At 32.7% G+C, this 24,255-nt stretch overlaps 2 protein-coding genes across 5 annotated transcripts; both read left to right on the top strand.

Annotated features, from left to right (window-relative positions):
• Positions 1-19: 19 nt before the first annotated feature.
• Positions 20-14,314, top strand: LOC124446254 (multidrug resistance-associated protein 1-like). 4 transcript variants are annotated; one of them, XM_046997095.1, is made up of 29 exons: positions 20-231; positions 412-508; positions 2,284-2,570; positions 2,746-2,857; positions 3,293-3,354; positions 4,120-4,251; positions 4,370-4,570; positions 4,969-5,155; positions 5,250-5,504; positions 5,661-5,726; positions 5,844-5,981; positions 6,117-6,257; positions 6,511-6,595; positions 6,786-6,849; positions 6,924-7,050; positions 7,229-7,405; positions 7,550-7,717; positions 8,034-8,117; positions 8,338-8,428; positions 9,504-9,670; positions 9,889-10,401; positions 10,679-10,878; positions 10,964-11,090; positions 11,188-11,289; positions 11,417-11,563; positions 12,127-12,285; positions 12,480-12,646; positions 13,026-13,220; positions 13,626-14,314. In XM_046997095.1, the coding sequence occupies exons 3-29, from the start codon at positions 2,299-2,301 to the stop codon at positions 13,732-13,734; spliced, it is 4,248 nt and encodes a 1,415-aa protein (XP_046853051.1). In that variant the 5' UTR covers positions 20-231; positions 412-508; positions 2,284-2,298; the 3' UTR covers positions 13,735-14,314. The 4 variants fall into 4 exon arrangements, with proteins under 4 accessions (XP_046853051.1, XP_046853049.1, XP_046853050.1 ...); XM_046997093.1 differs by having other exon boundaries at positions 180-508; XM_046997094.1 differs by having other exon boundaries at positions 180-671.
• A 584-nt stretch (positions 14,315-14,898) lies between these two features.
• On the top strand, positions 14,899-23,307 carry LOC124446257 (transmembrane 9 superfamily member 2-like). The gene is made up of 20 exons (XM_046997101.1): positions 14,899-15,106; positions 16,661-16,728; positions 16,831-16,888; positions 17,440-17,478; positions 17,620-17,741; positions 17,895-18,033; positions 18,407-18,537; positions 18,800-18,899; positions 19,049-19,128; positions 20,028-20,136; positions 20,228-20,360; positions 20,648-20,709; positions 20,835-20,892; positions 20,972-21,029; positions 21,214-21,373; positions 21,463-21,516; positions 21,644-21,741; positions 22,264-22,375; positions 22,456-22,624; positions 22,855-23,307. Exons 1-20 carry the CDS (start codon positions 14,975-14,977, stop codon positions 22,920-22,922), a joined length of 1,950 nt encoding a protein of 649 aa, XP_046853057.1. The 5' UTR covers positions 14,899-14,974; the 3' UTR covers positions 22,923-23,307.
• Positions 23,308-24,255: the final 948 nt, after the last annotated feature.

Genomic DNA, 24,255 nt, shown 5'->3' with positions numbered 1-24,255 from the left:
AAGATGTCGACCAATTACGAAAATTCACGTTTGGTAATTGTACATGACAGTGGCGATAAATTTTCCCAGCGGGAAACGTAATCTTTTTTTATGAACCCAAGTGCATTAGTGTCCGTTACAGGAAGTTTTATTTGCGCAATTTTTAATTCTACCTACGGCCCTGGAGTATGGATAAATCCAGCGTCATTGTAGATTATCTGGCTACACACAAATGTTTTCTCGTACGAATATGTAAATATTATGTTATTTACTATAATGAATAATGAATTTAGTCGAATATAAGGATTTTAAAAGTCCTTTGAAAATGATTTGAGAGTTGCTAGTTTACTGTTTAATAGTTATTACAACATCTGCTTTTGATGAAGCGTTATGAATTGTGGGAAATTTTTATTTACTAATTTTACTTTCCAGATGATGTTTATGACTTATGTTACCAGATTGTTGACGCTCGCTTAATGGTTTGAGTCGCTGCGGAGATAGAATAAAGATTTCAAGAAGCAGCGAAAACGTAAGTTTTTTGCTTTATTCAAGTTATACACTGAGCATTTGCCTCTTGTTTTGTTGTGATGTTATTTCAGGAAATGATTTTAAAAGCACTTAAAAGTTAAAACGACGGCACTTATCAATGAGAGCAATTTCGGAAACGTTGAGTAACTTTGAGTCTCCACAACGTAAGTCTTCCAAGAAACCGTACAGTCATTTCTTGGGTAACAAACGAATAACTGAAGTTATGAAATTTAAGGCCCGTTTACACGGTAATCAATTTTGGTACGGCACGCGAACCTGTTTTCTTGAGTGCGGCTCTCCTAATTTTTCTCGTGTAAACGGATAGCAGGCCTAAAATATAGTTAGGTCTTGTAAGGTTTCAAGTGCAGTTGGCAGTTGCCTAAAGCAAAAAGCACTGCTCACCGAAGTCTCTCAAGCTTATTGAGCTGAAATTTTCTTCACAAAAATGAAAACTTTGCTATCTTTAAATTAAAGTTTTATGTTATTGACTTTCCAGTTTTGCCTTCAAAAAACTATTATTAACCAATGGATGGCACCAACCAACATTTGCTTGTCTTTGCATGTCTTAATCTTGTCTGTCATCGCCTCACTAAAATGTTTACCTGTAGTGAATGTTACCTAGCAAGAGCATAGCGGCCCAAAAAATCACTACCGATCTAAATAATTTAATGGTTTAAAAAACGATAACTCTCTCCATTCCATCGTAACAGGGTACAGAGGGTACAGACCGTACGCTGCAAACTTTGTATCAACTGATTGTATCTATATTATATATTTACTAAACGTAGGCAACTATTCTCGCAGTTACGAACACATTTAAGAAATAATGCGTAAAAAGACAAACAAGGATTAAAATTTTTAATTTAAAAAGACTTTGCTGCAATTGGCATACCAACGAAAAATGCGCATTATAGTTCAATGGGCTAAACCAATTGCACTTAAAAGACGTTTTGAAAACAATGGCGTACGCACCAATATGAGGCTTTTAGCAGGGAGACAGAAAAATTTTACAAACAAATTGAAAAGTTCGCGCGAATTTTTCGTAATTTTTGTCGTCCTTTTCAAAAGCTAAGTATGGATTCATGTAGAAAATTATCCTAATTTTTAGTGATATAATTATTATTTTGAATTCTTGTTTGTTTTTTTTACGTATTATTACTTTATATAAAGGCATTTGTTCGTAACTGCAATGATAGTTGCCTACCTTTGGTAAATATATAATATAGATACAATGGATACAATCAATAATTCAATTAAAACAAATTAAAGTTTGCGGCGCGCGGTCTGCCACGATGGAATGGGGAGAGTTATTGTTTGTTTAAACTATTTAGCTAGCTAAGTGATTTTTTGGGCCGCCATGATTAAACCTATTGCAAATAGTTGTTCAATGTTGTAATTTATACATAGTGGAAGTATGACATTTTATGGTTTTAGCTATAAGCTTGTTTCTCTGAAAAACTTTCTTAGCCTTAATTCTCCAAATTTTCATGGGAAATAGATCCAGTAGTTACATCTATACTTGACTCTGGTTCCTGTGGCCACTGATTGAACGATCATGATGAATCCATTGAAAAAATAAACTTTGTTGTAATGTTTTTACGTGCATTTATGAAAGTTCAAACAAAAAAATTTACCATAGGAACATTTTGTTTCTGTGACTGAATAGGCAAAGGTAGCAACCAATTATGCAACTACTTATGAAATTGCATCCAAGCATTTCTTATTCACATTATGTCATTATTTATCATAAATATTAACTTGAATTATTTTTGTTAGTTTTTGAAATAAAAGATGGGAAAAAGGAAAGTCGTGGATCAGAAGAATGCCACTCATGTTGTTGCTTTGTATGATTACTTTCCAACTGAAAATATAGTGTTCAATGAAAATGAACCAAGTTTTAGTTCTCCTAATGTGGATGTTCAGTTGTCAGTGAAGAAAGGAGAATTATATGAAGTAGATGGACCTATTGGCTGGTGGTTATTTCTAAAATCTCATCATCAATATGGTTATGCACCAAGTTATCTCATGTTGCCAGTTATTTATAATAAGCTTACTGTTAATGAGTAAGTCAAAAAGGACTTCAGATTTATTGATAATGTTGAATTTATGGCTACAGTACTTGCTATCAAAGAGTACAAACTTTTAAGGGCTCTTTTTTAAAGTACAAAATTATTTTACTATGATATGCGAGTTAGCTATGATGTATCTTAAAGGATATCAAATAACACCATCCTTTAGTTTGATGGTTTTGTCACAAGGTGGTGATGTTCCTTTACATGCTGTTGATTGTGAGATTGATCTAAAATATTTTCCTGATGCTCTACATATCAAAGAAAAAATTGTTCATGACGTAAGTGCCATTGTGTTATTAAAAATAATTTAACAGAAATATGTCATAAAATAAATCCAGTGATAATTGAAAAATAATCCTCGTTTGCTTTTTGCTTCGACTTGTTTGAAACATGAAATGCAAAGGGCCAAAAGCTACAATAGTTATGATAAAGGATTTTGTTTAGAAACAAAAAATTAAACGTACAAAAATAAAATAAGAGACCAGATATGCATGACTGTGTGTGCCCAAGCTAGCGTTTTATTTAAGGACTTCTTTTTCTTCGTTTCTTCTAATGTTACCGTTTGTGAAATATTTACGAATTCTAACGGTTTGGATTTGAAAATGTGGCGTTCCTGACATGTCTAACTTTTTTTTAATTTTTATTGCGTTACATGCATGTTTTATGAGCAGCACGTCACATTTCAATTTTAAAACGTTTTTTGTTTAATTTAGGTGGTTTGTCCTGAGGAAAATGCAAATATTTTTTCACGTATGACCATGTGGTGGCTGACTAGGTAAGGAGTATATCTATATTTGTCGATAGACTAAATTAACTCCCCATGTTACTGCACTGTGTGCTCTGATATCACTACTTACTGCATTGTATGTTCTGTTCGTCTATGGTATGGTATGTTCGTGTTTGGTATATTATGTTCGTGCATGGTATGTTATGTTCGTGCATGGTATGTTATGTTCGTGCATGGTATGTTATGTTCGTGCATGGTATGTTATGATCGTGTATGGTGTGTTATGTTCGTGCATGGTATGTTATGTTCGTGCATGGTATGTTATGTTCGTGCATGGTATGTTATGTTCGTGCATGGTGTGTTATGTTCGTGCATGGTATGTTATAATTTTGTATGGCATGGTATGTTCCTGTATTGTGTGTTTTGATCATGTATGACTGTATGGTTTTTATGTTTGTGTAAGGTATGTTAGTGTATGGTGTATTATGTTCGTGCATGGGTCCCGTGATTATAGGCAAGCTCTGGAAATGTTCTCGTCTTTAGTAAAACGAATTGAACTGACTCAAGCATAGTTTATTTGAAAAATGATTCTTTACGTCAACTTCAAACTTTATAAGTTTGAAGATTTTTGCTATCCAATGGATAACGCTATCCAGGCTTTGTGCAACCGGCCCCTAAAATTTACTTAGCAGAACAAAAGCTTTCGGGCTAGCTACTCTGATCTAGCAAAGGAGTACATGTAACTACAATATGAAACAACTGCCTTAAGTGTCTCCCCTTTTATTATTTTACATCATTTTTTTTTTGTTTTAGTTTAATTTATACTGGATTCAAAAGACCTTTGACCAATGGTGATCTATGGACGTTGAGTGAACATAATTCTTCAAAAGATATTATTCCAAAATTTCTTGAAGGTTGGGCAAAAGAAAAAGAAATGGTTGCTGAGTAAGCAAATAATATTCACTTTCTCCTGGCTGCGCTTACTACAAAAATAAATCGACCATGCACAATCTGTCAATCTCGTATTTTGGAGTTCACTACAATTCATTATTTTTCTGCTCAGAAATTTAAAAGAAAACAAAGCAAGACTATACAAAGAAATTGAAACTGATGAAGTTACTATAGGCAAAGAAAAGAAAAGGAAAGATCCGAAACCCAATCTTCTAAAAACAATTGGCCGTGTATTTGGAAAGTTGTTCATTTTTTCATTTATTTTCAAGATTGTACAAGATGTTTGCGTTTTCACTCAACCTCAGTTATTAAGGCGAGCTACGTATTTGTAGTTTTTTAGTTTGAGCATTTCCATCGATATTATACTTTATGGCTGGACTGTTTTCAATTGTTAAAGCTCTCTTTTATCCTCAATCCATCATCAAACATGAATCTATAAGAATTCGATATCCTCAATCTTTATGGCAAGTTTATGTGAGTTGGTATAAATCAAGAACACACATAAACTACCTCATCATTTTAGTAAATGTGTGTATTGACTGAGAGGGAAACATGCACAAACCATGCATGTTTATTGTTAACCATTTTGTGGTAAATTTCCTGATTCAAGAATGCCCAGCTTACCCAAGTGTGTGTTTTTAGGTGGTGACATTGATGTTGCACGAAATGGTCGACAAGCAGTCATTGATTAACATGTATCTTTTTCTGAAGGTTGATCATTGAGTATGTTGAAGATAAGAACGCAGAGAAAAAAGAGAGTTGGTCTGGATATATTCTTGCGTTATCAATGTTTATTGTGGCTGTAATACAAGTGCTTTGTGTGCAGCATAGTTTTCAAATGACTTTCACTGCTGGAATGAGGATACGAACTGCAGTTATTGGAGCAATTTACAGGAAGGTATAAATATTACCATATGAGCACTGTACAGCCGTTAAAACACGGAGTGAAAGAGTATTTAGTTCGTTCTCGTTTTTTTATATATGTTTTCTAGGCGTTGGCTCTAAGTAATTCTTCTCGAAATTTGTCTACATCTGGTGAACTAGTCAACCTCATGTCTGTCGATTGTCAAACACTACTTAATGTTGCATCAAATTTTTCCATCATTTGGTCATCACCTTTACAAATCATTGTTGGTTTATTTTTTTTATTTCGTACCCTTGGTGTATCCGTTCTCAGTGGTTTGGCCGTCATGATTCTTTTGATACCAATGAACATGGTTTCTGGAAAACTGGTGCAAAAGTTTCAGGTATAGTCAGTTTTGAGAATTTTCATCTAAATTTGTAAATAAGTAGGGCCCTAATTCATGCACACAGCTCAGTCACATTATCATTATCCTGAACAGTGACCGACTTTTTTGTATGTGATCGAACAATCTGAACTGTTTAAATTCTTGTATATTTAGAAAAAACGAATGAGTTACAAAGATTCCAGAGTAAAAATGATGAATGATGTATTAAATGGCATTAAGGTGTATGCATGCATCTTGTACTTATTGTTTTACTTCATGTTTTATGATTATTCTCATTCAGGGATGGTATCTGTGTCCTGTAGTACAGCTAACAACGCTTCTGACTATTTTCTTTAGGTTTTGAAATTATATGCCTGGGAAAAGTCTTTCATTGAGAAAGTGTTAAATATTCGCAAGCTTGAACTAAAGCAATTAAAACTTGGAAAATTTGTGTGGTCTGCATTATCCTTCACATATCTTTGTGCTCCTTTTGCTGTAAGATATTTTTCTTAGATTGTGATGATAGTTTGTATCAAGTCTTCTTTGTTTGTAACTGCGCGTTTTCTGCAATAAGTTTGCCAATGACTGACTTAGTTTTAAATAATATTAAAAAAATTTTCCTTTTCCCAGGTTTCTGTGGTAACTTTTGCAACGTACATACTTTTGGGAAACACATTAACAGCGTCCAAAGCCTTTGTATCTCTAGCTTTGTTTAATATTCTTCGATTTCCATTAACTGCATTACCTATGATGATCATGAATGTTATACAGGTACACTCATGCCTAATAAAATACGTACATACACCAAAATACATATTCACATAGGTACATAATATTATTGTTGATAGATTCTAAAATTGTCAAAACAGAATGTACTTACAATCGTGCATGGTGCATCTTTGTAATAAATTCGTACAAAATGTGTAAGCAATTGTTAAAGATAGGAAAGATCAAATATAAATTCTAAATATTACTACTGCCCAATATGTATATCAATATAGCAGGATGTTTTCTATTTTTCAAGGGTTTTGTTTCCTTAAGGCGTATCGAAAATTTTCTGTGTCTGCCTGAGTTGGATGCAGAATGTGTGAAGAAGACATCGGAAACAGGTTTAGTAAAAATCTCTCACACTTTCTTATGTTTCACACAAAATTTAATATTCGTAACATATATTATAACTCAACAACTCAATGTCGAACATGAATGATAAACATTTTTGTAACAAATTAATTTCAATAAGTCCTTCTTAAAAGTATTCATTTTAGTAAAACTGCCTTTGTATCGTATTACATTGTTTAGATGATGTAATTAGTGTACAAGATGGTCATTTTTCATGGGATGAAAACCAATCTATTCTCAAGGAGTGTGTAAATATTCGTGCTATTTTTATTTTTTTCACCATTTCATAGTCCATGATCAATTTGTATTCATTTTAAGCATCAATATACGCGTTGAGAAAGGGTCATTGGTCGCTGTGGCTGGTCCAGTAGGCTGTGGAAAATCGTCTCTTCTTTCTGCACTATTGGGTGAAATGGAGAGGCTACAAGGACGAGTCATCAAAGTTGTAAGTTGTGTTTTACCTTAAATGTTTATTGAATGTTATAGTTACGACATGTCGTTGATAAACAACTATTATCTGTATTTCAACATGAGCGAAGATTGCACGTGCCATTGTCTACGTCTTTTAGCTGTACAATTTGTTTCAGTAGTTGCTAAGCTCTCTGTAATTTTGTTAATTGTAGGGATCAACAGCCTATGTTCCACAACAAGCTTGGATACAGAATGATTCGGTGAAAGACAATATTCTTTTTGGGCAATCTTATGATTCAAAACGCTACCAGAAAGTTATTGATGCTTGTGCTTTAACGCCAGATCTTGAAATTCTTTCATCAGGAGACGAAACCCAAATTGGAGAAAGGGTTAGACTATACGTATATCTATAAATAGAATTAAAGAAATATGTGGATTATTGATTATAATATCATCCGTATACATGCATAGGATTAATATCATCTATACTACAGATATGTATGCATTGTAAATCCTTATGTGTAATTGTTTAGGGGGTAAACCTTAGTGGTGGACAAAAACAACGTATAAACTTAGCAAGAGCTGTTTATTTTAACGCTGATATTTATTTACTTGATGATCCCCTGAGTGCAGTTGACGCTCACGTTGGAAAACATATTTTTGATCACGTTATTGGACCAAAAGGTTGCCTTAAAAAGAAAGTAAGCTGTCTGTTATATTTCAAAGAAAAAAGTTGTTTTCATGAAATAAGCTCTATCTCAGTGTACGTTATAAATTTTTTACATCACTGAGCGTAGAAGTTGTTGCAGGTCTTGCAAAAATCAATATAAAATATATTATGAAACATTAACACAATTGCACAGAATTACAGTATTAGAACTATCATTGATCATTGTTGTCGATTGTTGCAAATTTCATCATCACATAGGTGTGCAATTAACTGAAATGAAGCTCGATTTGTCTGCTTTAAATGCTTCTTGATACCCGCACAAATTGTTCACTGCTGTCACTTTTTAGACAAGAATTCTTATAACGCACAGCATTAGAATTTTACCCGAAGTTGATAACATTATAGTTATAAAGGATGGAAAAATTACGGAGGTAATGGATTTTTTCACTCAATTCATTTTCGTGCTTTGAACAAGTTGATTATCTCTTAAGAGTTGAATTAATCCTAGGGATTGTGTATGCAAATAAATCTACATACGTATAATGAATATTTTTTATAGTATACATTGATGTACATATGAGTAATTAAATTACTTAAGATTTCCTCATCGTATTTTCTCATCTTAGTTTTGGATTATATCTGTTTGATTAGAGTGGCTCTTATTCTGAGTTGGTGGAAAATAATGGAGCGTTCTCTGAATATTTGAAAACATATACGTCGGAATTGGAAAACAAAGAACAAGGTAAAATGTGTTCACTTGCAAGACAAAACTTGATTTAGGTTTAATGAAGGATTTCGTATTTCTTTAAAAAAATTTGTGAGTTTATCATCTGCGAATTACTTTGTGTGCAAGTTGAGTATGCAATAATCTCTGAAAGGCCAGTGCTCTATACAATTTTCTTCAAAGAATCACTGATCTGCAACTTCAAAATTGCAGAAATGTGGAATGATTTTCACTATTTTTATGATTTCATACTTTGAAAAGTGTTACAATTGAAAAAAGGGTTACAATTGAAAAAAGTGTTACAATTGAAAAAAGAGTTACAATTGAAAAACGACATAAGGTTAAAAAAAAGGGTTATGATCATATAAAAGTTTCATAAGCTTCCTTTATACTGCTGTCCTTATACAGTCCATACCTTGGCCTGAGCTTCAGCGTTAGTATTGCCACTAACCTAGCCTAAATTATGCATAAATGTTTGTGTCGTATATTCTCTTGCAAAGCCATTAACATGCAACTTTTATTATACATTGTAGTGGCAAATTAAACTAAATTTGTTCATTTATGTTTCCAGGTTGGCATAAACTACATTATTTTGAACGCTTAGATCATCAAGTTCGGCTTGAATTCTTTTTCACTTCACAGCGAAATATACAATATTTTTGGCATCTGCTACAAAATTCGACATGCAATTATAACAAGTTTTTTTTGTTCGTCAACACAACAATGTCTGTTATTGAGCAGTATCGAGTCAATTATTTATATTCTCCTCCAAAATACTGATAAATATTGGTTGGTTATGGTTCTTGCTTGCTTCCGTAGGCTCTATTATAAGCAGCTGCCATGAAAACTAGGCTGGACTTAGACAGTAAACTTGTTTACTTTTAAAGACTTACCCCAGAATCTCGACTGACCTAATACAGTGTTCCTAGAGCTATGTGCAATCGTGCAATGCAGGGCTTGAAAGTCGGCTTGGAAGAAAGTCCTAGGGTAGTCTTGATATGTCTACATTAGAGACCTAGTCGGTCCTAGGCCCCTAAGTTGAACACGGCAAAAGCTATCTTGACTGAGTTTTTGTTTTTATCTTTATATAAAGTTATGGTTGATGGTATGACAGTCGATGAACATGGACCACATCCTGATTTTAGTCGACTGACCAGCGTAGTCTCTGAACAAAGTGAACTAAATGATAAAGATTCCATTTGTAAAAGGGAAGAGCAACAGAACAAACTAGTTGAAGACGAGTCTATGGAACAAGGACGTGTAAGTTTATCGTAATCTGCGTGCAGGTCGAAATAGGCAATAAAATGCAATGACTATTCATATAGTAAATTGATCTTTGCATTCGATTTACGATTTATCATTTGTAATGTAAGTTTCATAAATTGATATTTGTCAATTGATTAATTCCATTGCATTTCTGATTTACAGTAATCTGCATGAAAAAAACATGTAGTTTTTTCTACATTCATTTTTTTCAGGTCAAAATTTCTGTTCTCTTATCGTATTTTTCTGCCACGGGTTTTGGCTTTACTGCACTTGTATTCATATCTCTTCTACTTTCTACTGCAAGCCTGGTGTCTTCGCAGATTTGGTTGGCTCGTTGGAGTTCCTCTAACATAACAGACACATCAGAAAACACTCGTTATTTAGGAATTTACGCTGGTATTGGCTTGGGTCAAACCATTTTTGTCACAGCAAGCTCATTTCTCATGGTATATGCTTCATTCGGTGCATCATCGACCTTACATGAAAAATTATTGACGAACATTTTCCACCTTGCTTTGCTGTTTTTTGAAGTTACCCCAATTGGTCGTATAATTAACAGATTCTCTAAAGACATGGATATGGTTGATGAAGTTATACCACAAGTTCTTATGCAATGTTTGGGATCATCTTTTAATGTACTTGGTGTTGTTTTCATTATTTCATTTTCAACACCTTTATTTCTTTGTGTATTATTTCCACTTACACTCCTGTATATTTTAACTCAGGTGAGACTTTTTTGTCAGCTTGTATTGGATGTACTGTCAATATTTTCTAAACGCTATAAAGTTTTGTTTTCATATATTGATATTTTGCTCAAGATTGGCTAGTTATGTCTACCTTTTATGCGAACTTACGTAAGATAGTAGACGTCCACATTGCTGGATAAAATACTCAATACATTGCTCTACTTGAAATTCCTTCCACCCTCTTGTCTTTATTGGAATTTTCCCAGTCTTTGCTCCCTGAACGTTATTAATAATTCACTTGTTTTATTTCTTTCAGCGTTTCTACATTCCCTCGTCCAGGCAGCTGAAGCGACTAGAGTCCGTGAGTAACTCTCCAATATACAGCCATTTTCTTGAAACTATAAACGGTGTGAGTACGTTGCGAGCGTATGGACAAGAAGAACGATTCATTATGGAGAGTGACGGTCTAGTTGATCGCTTTCAAATGTCATATTATCCAAATTTTACTTCAAACAGGTTTCGGCGATGCTTTGAAGTTTTCGTTGGATATATTTAAGCAGCTGTAAAGTATGTCATTTTTTTCATGTTACTTGTGTTTTAGATGGTTAGCCATACGTCTGGAGTTTATTGGTAATTTTCTGGTATTTTTTACTGCCTTGTTTGGTGTAATTGGTCGTAATGAAGTTGAAAGTGGTCTCATTGGTTTATCTATTACTGTTGCGTTGGAGGTAATTTGAATTATAGCGTAGCTTAATGCCTTCACTTGTGATATTTTTTTATGTTGATTTTAGTTTGTTTAACGTGATACTTTAATTCATTTTGAAGGTAACCCAAAGCCTAAACTGGGCTGTTCGTATGTCAAGTGAGGTGGAAGCTCATATTGTTGCAGTAGAAAGAATCGACGAATATTGCAAAGTTCAACGTGAAGTATGAAATATTGTATGTTGTTGGTATTTTTTATTTAATCTATTTGGAGGTAGAATTGCATTCATATTAGCTGCAAAGTAATAAAAAATGTTCTTACATATACAATATGCTTTGACTATATGTGTAGGCTGAATGGGTGATTAAAGATTGTCGTCCTCCAGATGGATGGCCTGATAGTGGTGTGATTGAATTCCAAAGATTTGATCTCAAATATCGGGAAAATCTCCAGTTTGCTCTGGATGGTATAGATTGCTATATAAAGCAGGGTGAAAAGGTACACGCAAGGAAGTTGTGATTCGTGACATGATAAAAATGTGAAATTGCTAGGATATCATATGGACGTAAACAGAAAACTTAAGCATAAGATGAGTTATGATCTTAAAAACACATATGATGGTCATTTAAATAGAGCTGTGCGGTTCCAGAATCGAGAATAAAGGTTTACTGCAGGGGCGGATCAATGCTCATTTGACAAGAGGGGTGCAAATTTTCCAGGGGGTGTATCCTAACTAAAGTTGCAAGGGCCTCGTTCTATTGTGGATTTTTAGGCTTACAGATAAATGAACCTTGCGCAATGACAGTTTCATTGAAAACGCGCTTGGTAGTACTCAATTGCAAATGGTTGAAGTATAAAATATGTAATTGCCTTTGAAATGAAAAATTCTACGTTTACTCAGTCTTACTGTGTAATTTCATAGGTTCCAATATTGTTGTTGTCTACAGTGCGTAATACCATTTGAGAATTTTTCTTGCACGCCACCAAAAAAAATCTGCTACTGGTTTTCTGTATTTTAAGTTTATATTGCTTTGACTTAAGCATATTGCTGTATATTTTAGGTTGGAATTGTAGGTCGTACAGGAGCTGGTAAATCTACGATGACAATGGCTTTATTTCGAATTGTTGAATCAGCTGGTGGAAAGATTGTAATTGATGGTTTGCCTATATCACAACTTGGTCTTCATGATCTAAGATCCAATCTTACAATCATCCCTCAGGTGAATATTCAATATCTTTATGAGCAAGGTTTTTGATTTGGCGATAATTGAGATTAAAATGTTTTATAGGTATTCTGAATAAAAAAAATTTGAAACTGCGAACTCAAATTTTTTTTATGTCACACTCAAAGGTCGTATAGTAAATACATATTGTTATAATAAATTATGATGACGTAAATTATTTACGTATACAGGATCCAGTTGTATTTACTGGAACAATACGTTTCAATCTTGATCCCTTTAATCAATACGATGATAAGGAACTATGGAAGGCATTGGAAGTCACTCATCTAAAGACGTATGTTAAAAAACTTGAAAACGGCTTACAACATGAAGTATTGGAAGGAGGGTCTAATCTCAGGTTTGAAATATTTTCTTGTTTTATTAACACTCAACAAGTTTTCGTAATTAAATGAATTCTTGAAATATTTTCATGTTTTATTAACACTCAACAAGTTTTCGTAATTAAATGAATTCTTGAAATATTTTCTTGTTTTATTAACACTCAACAGTTTTCTTTCCTGTCGATATCATCAAAAAATTAGTTTCATAATTCTTCATTGTTTTTATTATTTTATTTCCACTGATCGTTCCTTCATTTTTTCTTTGTATATTTATTCGAAAACTTTTCACAATCGTGGTCAATAACTTCCCAGGCAAATAGCCTGGAAAATTTTTGTGCAAAAAGTTTTCAATTGTATATATAATTTAATTATATATTACAAAACTATAACTTTTAGTGTTGGTCAACGTCAGTTAGTGTGTTTAGCGCGTGCTTTGTTACGAAGAACGAAAATTTTGGTTCTTGATGAAGCAACAGCTGCTGTTGATTTGGAAACTGATGAACTTATTCAGCAAACGATTCGTAAAGAGTTTGCTGACTGTACAGTTCTGACTATCGCTCATCGATTGAATACAATTATGGATTATACGAGGTACTTCATGTATTGTAAGTTTATTTATGCTTGCTATATTTGCTTGACACCTTAAAAATGTGTAGAAAAAAGCGGTTGAAATACCTTGTTTCATTCTATAATGTGATTGAATCAGGTTTTTTTATAAGACAACGTTTTTCCAAGTATAAATAGGGAAATATAGATAAACAAGCAGTTATTTCGTCATGCCAATTAAATTTGCATTTGTTAATATGTATTCATTAGCCGCATTAGCTATGTAATGTTTCTGGTCTGGTTGAAATTTTGTGATATATTTGGAATTTTAAATTTTTGATTTGTAATTCTAAAAACTTTCAAATCAATTTAACCGTAGTCCTACATGCATTTTTTATATTTTGGTGCTTAGTGAAATTTTAATGAATTTGTAACTTTGGTTTTTTTTAGGATAATGGTGCTTTCGAGTGGAAAAATTGTTGAATTTGATTCTCCCAGCTTACTCCTTGAAAAAAAGGGCGTATTTTACGATATGGCTAAAGATGCAAAGTTGGTTTAGATGATGAACACTTTTAAACTTTGTTTATTTGCGAACCTGTCAGTTGTGGATAGTTATGAACGGAAAGTGTTTTGACAGGATGTCAGGTGTATCAATATGGACAGAATATTTGAACAAAAAACCATCCTTATTATTCTCAACAAATGGTCCATATATTTATTCGTTTCTCACCCCACGTTACTAGTACAGCTGCTAAATGCCTACTCGTCGAGGATGAGGGTTTTTTTGTATTCTGTCTAACTGTTCGAGATGAAAACCAAAAATTTATGGATACACCAGTGCCATCGAGAAAAACAAGCAAAACAAGTTCAGTTTTTAGTCTTTGCTAGTAACCTTCTACCATGAGTACGTTCGGACTTTCTTTTAACGAACTGCGTTTTACCAGCAAGCTAAAGTTATATGGCAAGCTGTTATATTCTTTTTACTTTATACAATATAGTTGTGAAATATATTAATAATCATGTTAGCCATGAAAGTTCCTTTAAATTATAACAGCTTATCGATTCGTGAAATTTATCCTAACTGTTAGTCTGTTAGTATTGTTATTAAGGTATTTCGAATAAAAAGTCAGCGTCTATAATTGGTCTTGCAAAACTCTCTTGATGTGCTACTGATAATCATAGTGATGGGCGATTACCAGATTACTGATTACTTTGTAAACCAGCCAATACTGAGCCTAATCCGGATGTAGTCGATACTGTGTGGTATCGAAAAAGAACTAAAATTACTTCTGAAGTTTTAATATGTTATTATCATCCAAATTTGTCATTGTTTTTATCCTTAATTGAGAAAAGTATGTTATTTTTTATTTTGCTGCTTTATATATCTTGATATTTTATAAACTTATAAATACTCTTTCGCATTCTAGCCTTCAGAAAATTGACAAAAAGGGCGAGGCATTCATTCATTTTTTTGAAGATTTGAAATGCAATCGCCGGGTACAGCGTAATCTCGTAGGATTGTGTGCAATTGTTTTTTAAAGACACACACGGACAAATAAAATGTCAATTATTTAAGCATTAGATATTGAGAAATCTTTGAATACCACGTCGAATGTGATAAATTTTACTGATATTGTTGGAAAAAGTAATCATCATCGTTTCGCCCATCACGGAGACCCGTAATTATTCGGGTGTTTTACTCGCCTGCGGGCAAACTTATACGTGGCCATTAATTACTCTGCATCTATTTCGATTTTAGGTTGAGTTTGTGTCAAAAAATTTTCAGCCAAAAATTGACAATGGAGTTGGCAAAAGTATTGTTTTTTGTAGTTTGTTCTTTTATGATACGAGCTGCAGAAAGCTTCTATTTGCCTGGCTTGGCCCCAGTGTCTTACTGTGAAAAACAAGAAGGTGTCGAACAAAAATGCAAGGTGAGTTGGAACTCGAGTCTATTAATTTGGATAACTTTTTGCCATTGAATATTATCGCTCTTCTTATAAAACATTGTTTGAAAATTCCAAGGTAACTTTTCATCATTGTTTAATTAATTTGAGATAGATATAAAATGATCTCATGGAGAGTACAGAAAAAACATAATTTTGTTTTGCTAAATCATCCTATTATTATTATTGCTAAATATTCATTGTTGTACATTTTCAATCTTTCTCTGAATTTTATATTACTGTACCACGAAGAACATTTAAAACAGAGTTGCACATTTATCAAGACAGTGAAAGAATGTTTTAATAATCATTTTAAAGTTGTAAATAGTAAAGAATTCCTGTTTGGGCACTGGTTTATTTTCCTTAATAGGTAAAAGGTAGTTAAAGTTTCAATTGGCAACATAGTTTCACTTAAAATCATTGAAAGATTTTTGGCTTAATTATTAAAATATTACTATATACCTTTTTAAGTTAGGTCTATTGTGCTATGTATTCAATCGGAGGAATGTGGTGCATGTTGTTTACTATCTAACATTATACCTGAAATGGCTCTTATTTTTGACTTGCAACCATTTTCATGAGATTACCTAACAATGTTGCTTGCCTAAGTTGGCCGGTGCCAACAATAACACTAATAAAATATTCTTTTGTATCAGACCACCATCTTGGCTTAATTGGAAGTCAAGAATATGTTTGGGTGTTTTTGCTGAAGTGAATGAATAATATGACCTAACAATTCATGTGTATAACAAAAAGATCTCTAAGAGCAATAACAAAAATATGTATTTCACTTTTCGTTGTTGTTTACAAGAAAATATTTACTGAGAATAACAAACTTTTTGTTACGTGTTTGGACAATGCATTGCAAACTGCAACATAATGGTCATAAAGCAAAGCTTGCAAGCACTGATGTAATCTGGACCAGCAAGTTCATACTGTCTTGTGACACATGATGAAGTAAAATTGTTAATACCTTTGAATATTTTTGCAAGTTTGTGTTAAAGAATAAATGTGACAAAACATAAATTTATACAGTAGACATGGAGATTTTGCAACAATAGGTATTCGATAGTCATTCAGGGCTGCATGCTTGATCCAAGTTTTAATTTACTAAGTGTCAGTATACCATTTGAAAGATATACATGCTAACAAAAGAAAAATGTAATTTTAACTGACATCAAAATGCGTTGTTATTAATGTGGCATTAATTATACATATACAAGAAAATGCTTGAGTCTTTTATCAGGATTTTCTTCCAGACAATTGGTGAAATTATTGACGTGTTCTATTTATTGAAATTCAAATTATTGTAAAAAACTAAAGCTGTTTTAAAAGGACATCTTTATTTCAACTTGATTTTTTTGACAGTGGTTAGCTGGCTTTGTTGCTCACCTGTGGTTGTAAATTTATATCTATCTTTAGATTCTTAAGTTTAATTTAATTCAATGCAACTTTTAAACCTAATTTTGCTGATATGGTATTGCACATTTGATTTTTCGAAATTGTTTCAATAAACTGAAAAATTCTCCTTTACTTTATTAGAGTCATATACCATTGTTTGTAAATAGACTGGATTCAGTGGAAACCATTATTCCATATGAGTACAGCAGGTTTGATACGTAGCTCATCTCTCAATCTATATATGTTGTATTTATGCAACATAGATCTTATGCAAAGTATTTAAATGTTTGCAAATGTTCGTTTTACTTTAGGTTTGATTTTTGTTCTCCTGGTAGAAAAGATTATGCGCCATCTGAAAACCTTGGTCAGGTACATAATGCGTATATGTCATCAATATTTTACAATTTGTTATTGGTAAAGGTGGGAAAATCTTTTATTGTCACAAATGATGACAAATTGACGTGCTTGAATCCGATATACGTTTTTAAGTGAGATTATTTGTAGTATCTTTTGTCCTTGAGGTCATATATTTGGATGGGTATATATAAATCTGTTTTTAGAAATGTGATTTGGTAAGGTAGTATTTGTGTTTGATTTTTTGGACCATTGACTTTTAAAGGATATCCACTACACAGGATAAAAGATTTAATAAGTTAATTTGATATTACAGTTATTGTTTCTTGACTCAAACTATTTCAATAAATTAGACAAGCATTTGCCAACAATTTTCAAAGTCAAGATACATTACAAGCTCAAATGATAAAACTCACACTCACACAATACCTGCTCATAAATAAACCATTTCACTTCACTTTGTTTAGTGATGAAAATTGCAAATTTCATCAAGAGGCACTTAAAGCCTACAACATTAATGATCTGATAATGATTTTTTGATGAACTTAAACACTTTTTATACATAGATTGTATTTGGAGAGCGAATACAGCCATCAGCATATAATGTAAGTGCTAGTCTAAACTTAATATCTCTTCTTTCTCCTTTATAATGATTGTGTTGTTTATTATTTTTTATTGACATATTTTGTATGTTTACAGTGCCTTGTAACATATGTGTTTAATATCATTTGAATAATTATATGTAGATAACATTTAATGAGAAGAAATGCAGTGTAGCATGCACTAAAGAATACAAAAAGGAAGATCTCGATAAGGAACCACTGGATTTCATAAAAAATGCAATTCGATTAAATTACCAACATCACTGGTAACTACATATTGATGTTGTTTTTATTCTCATTTTTGTTGTTTTTTAGTAAAAATATTTTGATGTTATTTCATTCTCGTCATTGAGTAGCAGGTTTATTTTGTTTTCAAAATTTAAATAATCCATATGATGATCATGTTTTGACATTGCTAGGATAATTGACAATATGCCAGTGACATGGTGTTATGAAGTGAGTACGACTGACAAAAATAAACAATACTGCGCAACTGGATTTCCTGTTGGTTGTTATGTTGACAGTGATGGGAACCAAAAAGATGCATGTGTTATAAGGGTTTGTATATTAATTTTCTTGTGTTTGATAGTTTTAAATTAATTTTTTTCCAATTGTCTTCATATAATCACATGTTGGCATGGCAAATTAATTTACCATTTATGCTATAATTTATTATTGCAATTACAAAATGTGCAAAGAAAGCGGTGGGAAAATGTGAATTTGAGTTGAGACCATCAACTTTTCTCATTTAACTAAAAGTTTGCTACAGTTGCATATGTTGCAAATGTGCAACAATATGAGTTTGTAGGCAGATTTCAGACTATCTTATTTTTTAATAATTCTATCAAAATGTGCATTTGCTTTAAAAAGATTATTCTACCATTTTATAATTATAAATAAAAGTCAGTAAATTATAATTGCATCCTTACAGCCCAAGACATATTCAGAAAAGGATACATACTATTTGTTTAATCACGTTGCTATCAAGATAAAGTATCACAGTGGAGAAGGGGAGGACTGGGATGGAGCACGGTTGCTCTCTGCCACATTATGGCCCAATAGGTAAACATTTATGAGGAGGAAATTATTGTGTTGTATCTTGTTTTCTTTATTATTTTGCTATGTCAGCTTTATCTGAATTGTTTTTTGCATGTTTTTATGATATATTTTTAAAGAAGTGAATTAATGTTGCAGTTTGTTACAATACTTAGTCATTAAAAATATAGAATAGAAGCTAGCCACAGAGACATGTTGTAATTATTGGTGTGTCATGTGACAATAGAAAATTATTATACATCTCTGTCATTTTATATTTTATTTTTAGCTGTAAAAAAGGATGTGATGGGTGCCCTGAAGCTTTAGGTATAAAGTCAAAGCAAAGTGATCCTTTGACCATATCATATACCTATCAAGTAGAGTTTGAGGTGAGTTCTTCTTTAAAATGTGTGAAAAGTTGTTGTTCCTTGTCAAAATGTGTGAAAAGTTATAGTTGCTTTCAACATGTGTGAAAAGTTATTGTAATCTTATGAGCAGTTAACACTGATACACTGTTTACACATAATTTCTGTTGTAGAGAGATGACACAATCAAATGGGCATCTCGTTGGGATTACATTCTCCAATCCATTCCACACACTAGTATTCAGTGGTTTAGGTTGGTGATATTTTTGTTGCATTCTTTATTACAAAATATTGTTGAATAATTTAGTTTAGTGATGTATAAAGTCGAAGGTTTTTAACTTTGGTGCCATTTAACACAAGATTCAACTCCATTAGAAAGTCCCATGTCTGATGATGCATTATATTATAGAATGTGAAAATGGGAGCAATTTTTATCTCAAAAATTTATGCATTGATTTTATGAACATATCCCATCATGCATGATACAAGGTTTTGGTTTGACTGAGAATTATTAAACCTAACAGAGGTTAGCTTGTCTATGCTATGCTCTGTGCTAGAGGAGAATTTTCTTAATGCTACCTGCTCACGAAAAAACAACCTTACATGTCAGTAATGATTGAGGACATGACAAATGTGTGAGTTGTAAGTTTCAGCTATTTGTAGTTCTGAAGGTTGTAAAGTAACCATGGACAGATTTTCAGGGGGGTTTCATGCGGGTGATTTCATAACCCCCTTCCCACCTAAATAAATTGTTCACACCTCTAAGAAACATTTTAACTCTCAAATTTTTAGCAAAGCAAGTCATTAGTACAGATAAGCTTTACTTCTACATTATCATACACTACCCACACTACCCTACCGTCTCCATAATCATTCTTTACTTTTTACTTTTTACTCGTTTATAATTATCTCGTGTATTAGATTTTTGTCAGCGTTTTTAGATTAATTTAGTCCGACGTTTACCAAGATCTCATTACAAAAGTTTTATTTCGACCTGAACCTTGGCACCTTTAAAATACATCATAACTCCGGTTTTTTGATTGTCCGTATTGTGTGGTTGTCAAGTCTCTACTTTTGTCCATATTAGTATACATGTATTGTGAATATTTTTTATTCGTGTTTGAGTTTCTTTTTATTGACTTTTTTTCTCAGTATAATGAATTCCTTGGTAATCGTACTCTTCCTTTCTGGTATGGTTGCAATGATTATGTTAAGAACTCTTCACAAGGATATTGCTCGTTATAATCAACTGGAATCATCAGTTAGTATATATTTTAGTTGATTTCTTAAAAGCGATTTACTATATTGCAAGATAAAATGAAAAAACAACAGTGTTCGTCTATCTCGTTCAGGATGATGCCCAAGAAGAGTTTGGTTGGAAACTAGTCCATGGTGATGTATTCCGTCCTCCAGGAAAAGGAATGCTGCTTTCGGTGATGTTAGGGACTGGTACCCAGGTTGTAACCATGACTTCAATTACACTTGGTAAGCTTTAATTAAGCTGAATTCAGATTTCATCACAGAGAATATCAAAGTTTTTCATACATTGTACATTATCAATTCAATTTGAAAGTCACTCATCTTTCATTTTGCGTATAACATGAACAGAGTTGAAAAGTTTTGCCTACAGTTTCAATTTAAACGCCACATTATAAAGTTTTAAAAGCCTTCCCATCATTTAACTTCAATATTGTACAAATAACATGTTGAATAATTAGAAAAAAAACCTTTACTTTGTACAATTTTGATAAAATTCATTTTTATTCATTTAGTGTTTGCTTGTCTTGGATTTTTGTCACCAGCAAATCGCGGAGCTTTAATGACGACTGTATTGGTAATTTATAAAAATTTTTACAGTTAATTACATTTCTAACAACATATGTAGTTATATGTTATATTGTCATACCTTGGTTTTGTGTTAATTTATACAAACAGTGAATTTGCATCGTTACGTTTTAGGTATTATTTGTTTGTCTTGGTGGTCCTGCAGGTTATGTTGCTGCCCGAATTTACAAATGTACGTTTATCTATTTTTTGTTCTAAATATTAAGAGTTTCGACCAAAGTTTTTACGTTGTGATATATTTATTCATTTAGTATTTGGTGGAGAACGATGGAAAACCAATGTATTGCTGACATCTTTCTTATTTCCTGGGTTTGTGTTTAAAATAAATGACGTTTTTTTTGTTGTCGTGATGGGATTTTAACAAATTCAATGTTCTGCTGCTAGTGCCGTTTGCTTGTAAATTTTTATTGACTTTGGTTTTCTGCCAATCACAGCGCGTTATTTACGTAGTCATTGCGTTACAAAAGATCTAAAATTAAATTTATTTTATAAGCATCATCTTTGGAATTTTCTTTCTTCTCAACCTGGTTTTGTGGGCAGAACAATCATCAGCTGCCATACCTTTTGGAACTTTACTTGCTTTACTTACATTGTGGTTTGGAATATCTGTACCTTTGGTGTTTGTTGGCGCATATTTTGGCTTTCGTAAGCAAGTAAGTTGGAAAGAAACCAAGTAATTAAAGTTTGTGACGTCGTTTTTTTTTTCAATACATTGACTTAAATTATTCACTTTTTCGTTCAGGTTATTGATTTACCAGTGCGTACAAATCAGATTCCTCGTCAAATTCCCGAACAGGTGCATTGCAATTAATCTTGGCATAAAAGCTTCGAAGCTTATTTTGTTTTTTTTTTAAAACTATGTGCTCAGTTTCTGCAACCCATTTGCTGATAGAAATAATCTTTTTTTGTCGTGTCTTTTTTAGAGTTTTTACAGTCGTGCAGTTCCCGGAATAATAATGGGAGGAGTTTTACCATTTGGCTGCATCTTTATTCAACTTTTCTTTGTCCTCAATAGTATATGGTTAGAAATACGTAGAACTGTGATGATTTGTTTTCAGTGCCCCTTTCAGCAAAAATTTTAATTTGCGATATTAAATTTAGTTGTGATTTCCAATGTATCGGTGAAAAAAGTTTTAAAGTTTGTCAAATCGTTCAATTTTTTGGCAAAAAGTTGGCCAAAATGCTTCTTTTGATAAACTTGTCCGTAGTTTAAAAGGCCTGGAACGACTTACATGTATGACGTCATGCAGGGGATTCCTCAATACAAGATATACATACCAACTACCTTGGATGAGGTCAGAGTTCCGCCTAACCCAGTCTTCATACCACGACTGACAAGGTCCATTGGAAAGCAACTTTAAACAAACACAACAAGAAGACGATTTGACCAAATTGAAAAATTTTTTCACCAATACGTTAGACATTAAACCTAGTCATACTTATAATAAATAAAAGTTTTTGGTGATGGAGGGGACTTTAAATTTTTCAGCTTAGTACTAATTTTCATATATAAGAACATCAAAATCTCATTTAAATTTTTCAGGTCTCATCAAATCTACTACATGTTCGGCTTTCTTTTTATTGTCTCGGTTATTTTGATTATCACAGTTTCTGAAACTTGTGTTTTACTTTGTTACTTCCATTTATGTTCCGAGGTATGATTGATTGATTTATTTTAACAGTGTTATTTTTACTTTATGATATGTTGAACGATATTGTATGTTATTTTCTGCAGGACTATCATTGGTGGTGGAGGTCATATCTCACCGGAGCATGTACTGCCATCTATCTTTTCATCTATTCATTTTATTATTTCCATAAGTTGACGATTGTTGGGACGACAAGCACTGTTTTGTATTATGGCTACACAAGTATCATGGTCATCCTATTTTTCCTGTATACAGGCAAGTTTCCGTACAGTACAAAGTTTATGTGCAAACTTAATAAAAGATATAAACATTTATTAAATTTAAAAGTCTTATGGTTCTTTAATTTGTCTTTCATGATGTGTATTGAGGGTATACCTTCGAGATCCTTCGTAAAAATCGTATTGGAATTTATATTGTTGGATTTTTAACCTGAGTCTGTTTATTTTACCCTAGTAAGTATTTTGTTTTACATGATTTATTTTTAGGGACAATCGGATTCTTCGCTTGCTTTTTCTTTGTCCGCAAGATTTATTCATCTGTCAAAGTCGATTAATAAAGATGGTTGGTTTGTATATTAAAATCGACGTATTGTCAGACATTGTTCCTCGTACTTCATGACTACTTGAACGAATTAGATGTTTTTGCTGCACAGTGTCTTATTTTAGTCCTTCCTTACTTGTATTCGTGTATATTGTAATGTATAAATAGTTTTCCTTTACCTGTGCACGTACTTCATGTTACCTTTAAATGATTATGGGCGTAAATGTCCGGTGCACGTAGTGTCGATTTACTGAAAATACACATACGAGTGAAAATACCGGGCTCTTCATAAAAAGGTGATTTGTTAATTTCTAGTTATAGTGCTATAACTTTACTTTTACTTTTGGTTGTTTTTTTCTCGTCATGTTAGCTTGTTTAACTAAATTTCACAATGAAAACGGATTATATTTTTTATTTTGGGGAGGGGTGGGGGAGATGGCTATCCAAAACCACATTCGGGTGCAGGTAAGGGGGAAAGATGGCGATCCATGCTCTACTCAGTCCACTCACACCCCCCACAATTTACTGACCTCAGCATCGTCAATAGTCGCATATGTAATATACTTCCAAGAATTAAACAATGATGACAGAACGAAAGAAATACACCTGCTCATAAACATATTAGCACACAGCTAAAAAATAAGTGAGATCGTGTCTCAATAGTAGGTTTGTCAAGAGAACAATGACATAAGTGTGTTGGCCTACATCAAAAATACCAAGAGATAGTCGCGTGCTTTTATTCTGGTTATTGTTGTTGTACCTAGTCCACTATTCAGTATGTAAGTCGTAAAGTAAATTTTTCATTTGATTCTACTTTTTCTCTGCTATGTTCAACAGATTTGTGGACTGGAAATATATTTCTAATATGCCACTAACCACTAAGTATTAAAGATATTAAAGTTTGAAATTTTGTCGGTAGATCTCTAAATAACTAAACAAATTTAATTTTAAATATTTTTTAAAGTTTATTTATTGTATTAATTTAGGCTGTGTTTAAGCTATATCCCGCTATATTAACGGTCTAGCATTTTGATTGGAAAAAACTTTTCTTTTTGGCAAAGAACGTTCCATTTCTTCTCAAAACAAACCAGACCAAACTTCGAAAGTCACAAATATATAATTTATGAATACCATCAATGTCACTGATGGACAATTGAGCAAATAAAAGATGATTATGATTCACGTATTTCACTATGGTTGCACCAATGGGTTGCACTTGCAAACAGAATTACCTGACAAAAATGCGCAGTCACTGGCTCCTGGGTGGCTAACTTTGGCAACATTGCAACTCTAATTTTTACAGTTTAAAAGTCACAGCCTGCGATGAGGTGGAAATGTTGCAAAAG

The sequence above is a fragment of the Xenia sp. Carnegie-2017 genome, unplaced genomic scaffold (assembly GCF_021976095.1).
Source record: "Xenia sp. Carnegie-2017 unplaced genomic scaffold, XeniaSp_v1 HiC_scaffold_22, whole genome shotgun sequence".
Taxonomy (NCBI): Eukaryota; Metazoa; Cnidaria; class Anthozoa; order Malacalcyonacea; family Xeniidae; genus Xenia; species Xenia sp. Carnegie-2017.
Note: the sequence above shows the minus strand (reverse complement) of the source record. Positions and strands in the feature narration are given on the sequence as shown.

What these genes read in the sequence shown, in the direction of transcription:
- LOC124446254 (XM_046997095.1), top strand. Translation starts at nt 2,299, where the DNA reads ATGGGAAAAAGGAAAGTCGTGGATCAGAAGAATGCCACTCATGTTGTT. An exon ending in CTATTACTGTTGCGTTGGAG is followed by an intron (nt 11,091 to 11,187) that starts GTAATTTGAATT and finishes TTCATTTTGAAG; the next exon opens with GTAACCCAAAGCCTAAACTG. An exon ending in GAAGGAGGGTCTAATCTCAG is followed by an intron (nt 12,647 to 13,025) that starts GTTTGAAATATT and finishes TATAACTTTTAG; the next exon opens with TGTTGGTCAACGTCAGTTAG.
- LOC124446257 (XM_046997101.1), top strand. Translation starts at nt 14,975, where the DNA reads ATGGAGTTGGCAAAAGTATTGTTTTTTGTAGTTTGTTCTTTTATGATA. An exon ending in CTTTAATGACGACTGTATTG is followed by an intron (nt 20,710 to 20,834) that starts GTAATTTATAAA and finishes GTTACGTTTTAG; the next exon opens with GTATTATTTGTTTGTCTTGG. An exon ending in CTCGTCAAATTCCCGAACAG is followed by an intron (nt 21,517 to 21,643) that starts GTGCATTGCAAT and finishes TGTCTTTTTTAG; the next exon opens with AGTTTTTACAGTCGTGCAGT.